The sequence below is a fragment of the Helianthus annuus genome, chromosome 14 (genome assembly GCF_002127325.2).
Source record: "Helianthus annuus cultivar XRQ/B chromosome 14, HanXRQr2.0-SUNRISE, whole genome shotgun sequence".
NCBI lineage: Eukaryota > Viridiplantae > Streptophyta > Magnoliopsida > Asterales > Asteraceae > Helianthus > Helianthus annuus.
Window position 1 is genome coordinate 67,815,576 of NC_035446.2, and position 10,458 is coordinate 67,826,033.

Here is a 10,458-nt window from a genome sequence, read left to right on the forward strand (position 1 = left end):
TCAATCCATTTAATCACAAAACTCAATTTACAAACAAACAAAATATGGTATCACCTAAATTCACATTTTGTACTCTAATAATTTTAATAGCTATGTAGAACAAAAACCGATCGCCTACGTTCATCACATTATTACAAGTGTCTGGATGCTTTATATTTTTTTAAGTAAGGATGCATTTATGTAAAAAAGAAAATTCTATGTGTATACGTTTATAGTTCTTATAATTAAAAGATCTTTAAAAAAAATGAGATACAAGTTAACCGATCGCCTACGTTCATCACATTTTGAGACACAAGTTAATATTAAGAAAAAAAATGAGACGAGAGATCCAGGGTTCCTATCATAGTTGTTTGTTTTGGAATATCAGGGTTTATGAACAGGGGAAATTGACCTGTAATAATCCCACCTAAACCTTATTGGCCATTAATAATCCCACCTCAGAATATTCCCCCCACCAGTCCCACCTTTCACCTATTTTTCCTACAATGGTCCCCCGTTAAAAAAACTTAACGGGGTTAAGTTTTTTTCCAAATTACAAACAGATTTTTTAGGGCTTTTGATTAGAACGACGATACGAGTCCATTGATGTAAAACTTGCCTCAAAACGGTGCTCCAAATGATGAAAACGGCGCTTCAATTCGGGTGTTTAAATTTTAAATTAACCAAAATAAAGTCACTTGGAGTACCATTTCGAAGTAAGTTTTACATCAATGGACTCGTATCATCGTTCTGATCAAAAGCCCTAAAAAATCTGTTTGTAATTTGGAAAAAAAAGATCAACTCCGTTAAGTTTTTTTAACGGGGGACCATTGTAGGAAAACTAAGTGAAAGGTGGGACTGGTGGGGGGAATATTCTGAGGTGGGATTATTAATGGCCAATAAGGTTTAGGTGGGATTATTACAGGCCAATTCCCCTATGAACAGATACACTTGCCAAATGCTGGAACAAGTCTTACTTTTATTCATCACAAGTTAAACAGAAAACGATAAGGGGAAACATATTGGTAAATAGAAAAGACATAACAAACTTCATTTATTTTCTGAACAAATGGCTAAAGAGTTGCAATCCCAGATTACTCAGCACAACTTGAACCAGCTAGCTTCTTCAAACGTCTACTAACCGCCACCTGCTTCATCAGTAGTTTGTAGCCTTCAAATAAACACCAATGCTATCAATATAATAACCCGCAAGGCCGTAAAATCCAGCGAATGAACCCGCATTCCATGGTACTGTAAAAGGCGTCCCTCTTACGTCACCAAATGGCCCATGGGTTTTTTTATTGGTCATGAATGATATTGACGAAACTACTGTGAGACCCGCATAAGTTCCCCTTGACAATGCAACTGTGCCACTAATGCCATTAATTTCTTCGTCCCCTTCGAATGTAATCTGATCAATTATGAAAGATTAGATTTAAAAACATTATGATGCATGCATCATTTGTGTTAACTTGTTTAAGTCGGCAACTTTTTACTTCAGAAACATTTTCTCCACCATTCCAACCACCCATCTTTTCAGAAGTGTATGTTAAGTCTCCGTATTGTGTATTGTGCGGTGAACATCAGAGAGTATATGAGATCGCCATGATCAATGGTTATCTTCGTCAAGTGATAAGTTGGCTCAAGTTTGAAAGACCAATTATTTTGCGGACCTGCAGGAAGAGTTTTTCCCCATGTTCCGATCTTCAAGATTTGTCTCAAATAGACACCAATGCCATCAATATAATAGCCAGCAAGGCCGTAAAACCCGACTAACGAGCCATTCTCCCAAGGTAAGGAGAACTCCGCACTGGTTGCTCCACCAAAAGGTCCATGGGTGGTCTTGTTCGTTACAAAAGAGAGTGAAGAAATTATTGTATAAGGAGCTTTAGTACCAACGCTTCCTTTAATTCCAACTATTTCCTCGTCCGAGTCAAGCGTCACCTGTGCCAACAAGAAGGTATATTATTACGTTTCTTAAAGTGGTGTGTGTGCGCGTTGATTAGGTTAAGATATATGCGTTCACCTCTGAAACTGTTTGTCCACCATTCCAACCACCAAATTTGTTAGAAGTGTTCACTACACCTCCAGCAGCTTCAGTGGTGAACATGAGAGAGTATATCACATCATCACCATGATCAATGGTTATCTTTTTCAGCCTCTGGCCTTGATCAAGTTCAAAAGACCACTCATTCTGAGGATCTCCGCTTTGTCTTCCCCAAAGTCCTACCGGAATAATTCCCGCTCTTTTCTTGATGTTTAGTATTCCTGCCATACTGTATTGTATCAAAGAGAGAGAGAGAGAGAGAGAGATTCAGAACTTAACATAAATATAACGTGAATTTGGCTAATTAGTCATACCTTTTCAGCCCTTCTTTTGATCTGTGTCTTGATGTGGAAGAAGGCATAAGGTCCCGTGCATTTATATGCAAACACTGGTACCTACCATCTAGTAAATTATTCACAGAGGATGTATTACTTACTCCCCCCTTGTCTGCTTTTAATTAAAAAAAGGTCTTTTAGCTCACATGTTCAATGCCATTACCTTTTTATATATAACGTGTTACTACAAATCTGAATTCAAAACCTTATAATACAATTAATATACATGGGGGGCACCAAATGGAACACGCTAAAACATGCTTTATGACTTCGATAAATAGATTAATAATTAATAGTAATTCAACGTGCATCAAAGGGTATATATATTATGGCAGATCGGATTTGGATTTGCTAAAATGCATGATCAATATCACTGTTGTTGATGCACATCTGTGTCTGAGTATATTACAAGTTATCATTTGGTTCCCGAAAAATTTCACAATAAACACTAATTAAGTAGGTTTAACTTATAAAGTATAAAAATAATTAAAAAAAACTACGACTCCAAACTGGTTTCTCATAAACGAATTTAACTTCTAGAATCTCAAAGTGGTATAAAGTGGCGGATCTTGTCCTATCGCAGCCTCACTGGGGCAGCAATAATATATAGTATATGTAATTTGCTATTGGGGCATCTGTGACATATCGTGTATGTATAATTTGCTTTAACACATAAATCCGCATCAATCGTGTATCACTTTGGGCCATAATGTGGCAAGTTGAAGAATCATACAAATATATTGTGCAATTGGCCATATTAGAATGAAATAGGTGTACAGGTGCCAACATTTATAAATATATATAATCAGAAACTAATCTAGAAATTGTTCATGAATGGTAGTTTTATTTTTATAATAAAATATAGTTTTTTTTTCATATATTTATTATCTCAATATTATAATAGATCATTAATATTATAACAAGTTATTAATATATTTAAATTTCAACTTTTAACAATCTTTTTAATGTATTGGTCCGTCTGATCAGCATCGGTCGGTTTAGTTTCTTTATAAAATGATGTAGATTACCTTTTTCGTCTATAGCAATATAATACAGGGCTATATAAAATTCCGAATATACCATCATCAGGTATAAATTTTGACGGTGGTTCCAGCGGTGAATAGCGATGGTGGTTACCGCAGCGAACACCGGCGGTGGTATAAACTCGCTCCGATGAGATGAGTATTGAGAGACGAGGACACTCTGTTTTCCTATAGTTCCTACTTTCTTGCGATTGTAGACCATAACAAAGGTTGATGATAATGGTGGGTTTTTTTTTTTGTGTGGTTTTAACGGTGGTAATGGTTAAGGTGAAGACTGTCATGGTGACCAATGATGTTTATGGTGGTTGCCGGCAATAGAGACCCTCTACACCCGCTGGTCAGAAGTGTTAGCTTAGTGGTGGACCGGTGGTGGTGGTTGATAATGGTAAAGTTGCGGTAATAGTGGCCTGTAGAAGAGACCCTCTTTGGTCGTCGGTCAAACAGTGCTCAGTCGTAATCAAGTGGTGGTCTTGTTAGTGCATATTTTGTGTGTCTGTCACTGTGCAAATAGGTTACATACAGCGTGTGTTAGATATTGTATAGATGAGAGTTAGAAAAGTTCGTTTTTTTTTAATTCGTGACATGCAACAGTATTCGGGTGGTTCCGAACAACAGAACCATTCACGTGAAAGGCATTCCATTCGCATGAAGCGACATTCCCATTCGCGCGAAAGGCATCCCATTTGCACGAAGGGGAATTTTCAATCATTTGAAATTCCTTTTGCACCAAGACACTTATTCATTCAAAAAATCATCTCATTCACATCAATGGACCTACTTCATTCGCACGAATGAGCCAAATGCCTAAAAAGGGCATTTTTTTTATCGCGGCGACGAGACAAGAATCCAGAAAAAAATTGGTGATTGAAAATTTTTGGAGATTTTACCGACAAATACGGGTTATTCGGGGACACCGTCAGGGACTTTAGAGAATAGATTTGATGTTGCGATCACCGATTGTTAAAGATAATGGGGTATTATTGATACCTATGCAGACTGTTTATCATCAGGGTTATCTGACTATTTACGGGGCAAATCGAAAAATCCACAATGATGAAAAACCCACTTTTGTAGATCAAAATGACTAATTTTTCTGCAAAGTGGAGTTTTTCAGTGTGAAAATAGTGGACTGGATTTGCCAAGTTTGAGGGGGAAATTCAGTGATGAGATTAGAGTAGTCAGAATTTGCAAAAATGAGGGGGAATAAAAATTTCATAGTATATTGAAATTCTAGAATTTTTAAAATTCGTGACATTTAACAGTATTCGGGTGGTTCCGACTTCAAATTATCCGGGGATGCATAAGATCTGGATTCGTTAGTTCGTGATCATAGGATGTTCAGATTCTACAGATCAGGGTCAGATTGATGTCTTAGGGTTTATGTCTCAGGTCTTCATCAAGCCGGTCAGCAGGATTAGCGTCAAGAGATGTATCAGTATTGTGGATACTTATAAGATATCACAGCTTTGTGATAGTCTAAAGTGTCAGAATGGTTAATCTTCGAGCAGAGGAATTGTTTTTCGGACTAACCGCCGGGGAATGACAATCTTTGTTGATTAAGTTGTTGCGGGAACTAACGAAGAAGACTATACAACTATATCGTGACTGAATAGGAAGAATGTGAATCTGATCGTGGAAGAATGTTTCTGAGATCTAAATGCATAAGCAAATGATTTGTTATCTGATGAAAATTTGTTGATTGTGGACATTACCATTTACACTGATTAATTATTCAAGAGTGTGCTTCAAGGTGGTTACGAAAAACGGGATTTCAGATTTTCGTGGGTATTCATAGACTTGAAGTTTACCGATATGGTGATTCGAAGTTTCTATGTCGGTTGGGTTTTTGAAGATCAGAGGATCAAGCAGAAAAATGCGCTAAAACCGAACGCGGATGTGGTTAAAGTTGAGACGGAGAAGTCACATTGTGTTACTTCAAGTTGGTGATTATTGGTGAAGATTTCGATATAGCAAATGAGAGTGAGATTGGAACCGTGCAAACAAAGACGTGAAGATTCATTTTGTGACAACCGACAATTTTCGGTTTATTATTACGCGCAATGCAAGCATTAAGACAATAATTAGTAGTGTTTTAACTTGTGAATTAACTAAATTAGGCTTCTGGAGTGCCAAGGAACGTTCATCCGACTTTATAGTGCGCGAATGGTGATTTGCATGAAATTTGCAAAACGTTAAACGATAACGAACTAACACCGAACGATATACTGACAATGCCGATAATCACAAATTTTATACGTATAATTTTAACACAAGAATTTGGTTTTGCGAATTTATCGTGCTTTTAAACGTCACAAAACGCAAACGTGAACGAAAAACGCGACTGAAGAAACGCACCGGCAACGAAACTAAAGCATCGGAAACATGTAATACCTTAAAAACTGAAATATAATAATAATTCAGCTCCGTAATCCAATTTAATAACCACAGTCAAAACTGGATTGAAAAACGGATTGAAACGACAAATGACGCATTTTAGGCGAATTTAACGTAACCGACGAACGAACGAGTCAAACGTGTTTTAATGACACTAATTTAAATACTATTGACCCTAAAATAATGTTTCTCGTTGTTCCATGGAGTTTGGGTTTGAAAACGGGTTGGTAGGTGCAGACGGACCACTTAAAACACATGAAGTGGGCTTGTGGCCCTTGGGCCCAAGCCCACAAAGGAAACCCTAAGTATTTAAAGCCTTGTAAACCCTGTCACCTTCATTTTAATCCCATCCAGACTCACGCACACACTGCTCTCTTTCCGTATTCATCATTTCTTTTTTTTAAACCCTATTTCTAAAACACATATACATCCACAACCATTCCCCCCCCCCATTTCTTCTTCTCTCCCTCTCGTTCTTCATACACCGGCGACCAGAGTACCTCCGGCCGGCTGCTGGTCGGCTGTTTCTCCGGCGGGTTACCTACAACACCCCCAAACCCCCTTTTCATATTAACTCACCACAACCACCTCTTGGGAGACAGAGAGAAGTGACTGGAGATAGGGAAATTGGAGAAGAGGGAGCGACGACGACAGCGGCGCCGTCGTCTACGGGGGAACTCCTTTTTCCATCAGAAAGAAACGCCGCGCCCGGCGGTAGCGGCGCGTGCTCATTTTTTTCTTTCTTCGTCTTCGCATCTGAACAGATGATGATGTTGTTGTTGTTGATTGTGAAAGATGGTAGTGGCGGTGGTGACACCCGACGGCGGTGGTGGCCGTCGGAGCTCCGGTCGGGTCAACAGTGGTGGTGCTAGGTGGTTTTGGGTTTAGTTTACGAGCAAAAGGATGGAGTTTCGTTTGGTTCGGTCAAACTCGGTCAAAAGCTAGCATCTTGGGTTTGGATCAGGTCTTGTAACGGGTCAGATTTGGGGTAGTTTTGGGTTCGGTTAGCTCAGTGGTGGTTTGGGACAACACAGTTCAATACGGTCAGATTTGGTTTCGGGTCAAACCGAGTCAACTCGGTCCACCCGGGCCAAACCCGGTCACCTCAGTCAACATGAGTCAACTCGGTCAACCGGTCAACTCAGTCAAACCAGTCAGTGAGACAGCACGAAGAATGGTAAAAGTTTAACGACCCGATTATTAATTTACGTTGTTTATATAATTGTTATTATTCCCGTGAAAACGAGCTTAAACCGAAGCGAATGATGAAATCATATATTAATCAAGTTTATATAACTCGTATATATATAGACATATATATTGTTGCGTTTTGAAAATTATATGGACAACTTGTGTTGTCGGGATGGTCCAAAAACAGAGGAAACTTTGCTCGTTTTTTGTAAAAATCCGTAAAAACCAAACATGCTTTATTGTAAAAACAAAACCAATCGGATTCAAGCGACTTTTATAAAAATAAATATAAGTGAATATTTATTTTCGACGACACATTGTAACTCGTAAAACAAGTTGATAATGTATCAACAAACGTGATTTACTAGATATCCGAACGCGAAACTTTTTATAAAACAAGTAGAATTATACGTACTTTCAGGTGACTGGAATCAAAACGTGAAAAACTAATAAACCATGCGATATAAGGAGTTATCTGAACTTAGTTTGAGACATAAGTTTATATTAAAAAAAAACAAGACGAGAGATCAAGGTTCCTATCATAGTTGTATTCGTATTAAAATGTGAGGTGTGAAGTTCTAAACATCACCATTATCTTAATACGTCCCTAGATATATTTAAGTTCATCAATACCGCGCATGGTACGCAAACAATTTATTCGGTAACTAACAAAATAGAGTAATAAATATTTAACTATTTAGTTAGTTCTACTGTTCGAGTCCTCCATCATGTCGCCCGAATCTGAACCATTGACCTCAGTTGACCCGTTGCTTTACCCGTCTCCGTCTCCTTCTCCGCCTCCACCCGATTATACCTCAAACTCCATAGTGTACTACTCGAAAGCAAACCACCCTTAACTACCGCTAACAACCACCAACCATCAACCAGACTCAACTACTATCACAATCATCTCCATAGCACTTTCGAATCACCTCAAAGTTACAACCACCGCAGGCACCTTTTACTGTCACCGTCATCATTCACCATTTTAACCATGGTCAAAAAACACCACTCCATTGTTTACTCAAAGCATCTTCAACAACCATCACATTTATTAACCACACACCATTTTCCAGCGGTCGGAAACCGTCAACGTCGCATTTTTGAATGATATCAATGTTAAACGTTTATTTTAGAACAATAAAATTTATATTTGATTGTTATAAACAAGAATTAGTTTGATTCAAGAATTTTGTAACTCTCTATAAATAAATTAAAAAAAAAATCTTTTCAATAAATAGAGAAGTTTAAGTATTTAAAATTGTATATTCTATGTTTTAAAAAAGGATAGAAAACAACCAACTAATATAAAGAGAAGATATAAAGATCAAATGTTGTAAATGGTGTGTTATAGACGGCTTGGGTACTATATGAGTTGAATTTTAAATAAATGTATATATGAGTAGAATTTATTCATAAGTACATGTAATTTCAATAGCGATCCTTAATTGTGTTGCATACTCAATCCATTTAATCACAAAACTCAATTTACAAACAAACAAAATATGTTGTCACCTAAATTCACATTTTGTACTCTAATAATTTTAATAGCTATGTAGAACAAAAACCGATCGCCTACGTTCATCACATTATTACAAGTGTCTGGATGCTTTATATTTTTTAAAGTAAGGATGCATTTGTGTAAAAAAGAAAATTCTATGTCTATACGTTTATAGTTCTTATAATTAAAAGATCTCCTACGTTCATCAGGGTTTACGAACAGACACAAGTTAATATTAAGAAAAAAAATGAGACGAGAGATCCAGGGTTCCTATCATAGTTGTTTGTTTTGGAATATCAGGGTTTACGAACAGACACACATGCCAAATGCTGGAACAAGTCTTTCTTTTATTCATCACAAGTTAAACAGAAAACAAGTTAAACAGAAAACCATAAAGGGAAACATATTGGTAAATAGAAAAGACATAACAAACTTCATTTATTTTCTGAACAAATGGCTAAAGAGTTGCAATCCCATATTACTCAGCACAACTTGAACCAGCTAGCTTCTTCAAACGTCTACTAACCGCCACCTGCTTCATCAGTAGTTTGTAGCCTTCAAATAAACACCAATGCTATCAATATAATAACCCGCAAGGCCGTAAAATCCAGCGAATGAACCCGCATTCCATGGTACTGTAAAAGGCGTCCCTCTTACGTCACCAAATGGCCCATGGGTTTTTTTATTGGTCATGAATGATATTGACGAAACTACTGTGAGACCCGCATAAGTTCCCCTTGACAATGCAACTGTGCCACTAATGCCATTAATTTCTTCGTCCCCTTCGAATGTAATCTGATCAATTATGAAAGATTAGATTTAAAAACATTATGATGCATGCATCATTTGTGTTAACTTGTTTAAGTCGGCAACTTTTTACCTCAGAAACATTTTCTCCACCATTCCAACCACCCATCTTTTCAGAAGTGTATGTTAAGTCTCCGTATTGTGCGGTGAACATCAGAGAGTATATGAGATCGCCATGATCAATGGTTATCTTCGTCAAGTGATAAGTTGGCTCAAGTTTGAAAGACCACTTATTTTGCGGACCTGCAGGAAGAGTTTTTCCCCATGTTCCGATCTTCAAGATTTGTCTCAAATAGACACCAATGCCATCAATATAATAGCCAGCAAGGCCGTAAAACCCGACTAACGAGCCATTCTCCCAAGGTAAGGAGAACTCAGAACTGGTTGCTCCACCAAAAGGTCCATGGGTGGTCTTGTTCGTTACAAAAGAGAGTGAAGAAATTATTGTATACGGAGCTTTAGTACCAACGCTTCCTTTAATTCCAACTATTTCCTCGTCCGAGTCAAGTATCACCTGTGCCAACAAGACGGTATATTATTACGTTTCTTAAAGTGGTGTGTGTGCGCGTTGATTAAGTTAAGATATATGCGTTCACCTCCGAAACTGTTTGTCCACCATTCCAACCACCAAATTTGTTAGAAGTGTTCACTACACCTCCAGCAGCTTCAGTGGTGAACATGAGAGAGTATATCACATCATCACCATGATCAATGGTTATCTTTTTCAGCCTCTGGCCTTGATCAAGTTCAAAAGACCACTCATTCTGAGGATCTCCGCTTTGTCTTCCCCAAAGTCCTACCGGAATAAATCCCGCTCTTTTCTTGATGTTTAGTACTCCTGCCATACTGTATTGTATCAAAGAGAGAGAGAGAGAGAGAGAGAGAGAGAGAGAGATTCAGAACTTAACATAAATATAACGTGAATTTGGCTAATTAGTCATACCTTTTCAGCCCTTCTTTTGATCTGTGTCTTGATGTGGAAGAAGGCATAAGGTCCCGTGCATTTATATGCAAACACTGGTACCTACCATCTAGTAAATTATTCACAGAGGATGTATTACTTACTCCCCCCTTGTCTGCTTTTAATTAAAAAAAGGTCTTTTAGCTCACATGTTCAATGCCATTACCTTTTTATATATAACGTGTTACTACAAATCTGAA

The 10,458-nt window shown here is 37.7% G+C and overlaps 1 protein-coding gene and 1 pseudogene across 1 annotated transcript; both read right to left on the reverse strand.

Annotated features, from left to right (window-relative positions):
* Window positions 1–1,038: 1,038 nt before the first annotated feature.
* On the reverse strand, window positions 1,039–2,254 carry LOC118486324 (annotated as a pseudogene).
* Window positions 2,255–8,949: 6,695 nt separating this feature from the next.
* On the reverse strand, window positions 8,950–10,142 carry LOC110906612 (mannose/glucose-specific lectin-like). Its single transcript, XM_035982682.1, has 3 exons — window positions 9,894–10,142; window positions 9,371–9,811; window positions 8,950–9,285 (listed from the first exon to the last, which is right to left on the reverse strand). Exons 1-3 carry the CDS (start codon window positions 10,140–10,142, stop codon window positions 9,031–9,033), a joined length of 945 nt encoding a protein of 314 aa, XP_035838575.1. The 3' UTR covers window positions 8,950–9,030.
* Between the last annotated feature and the right edge of the window lie 316 nt (window positions 10,143–10,458).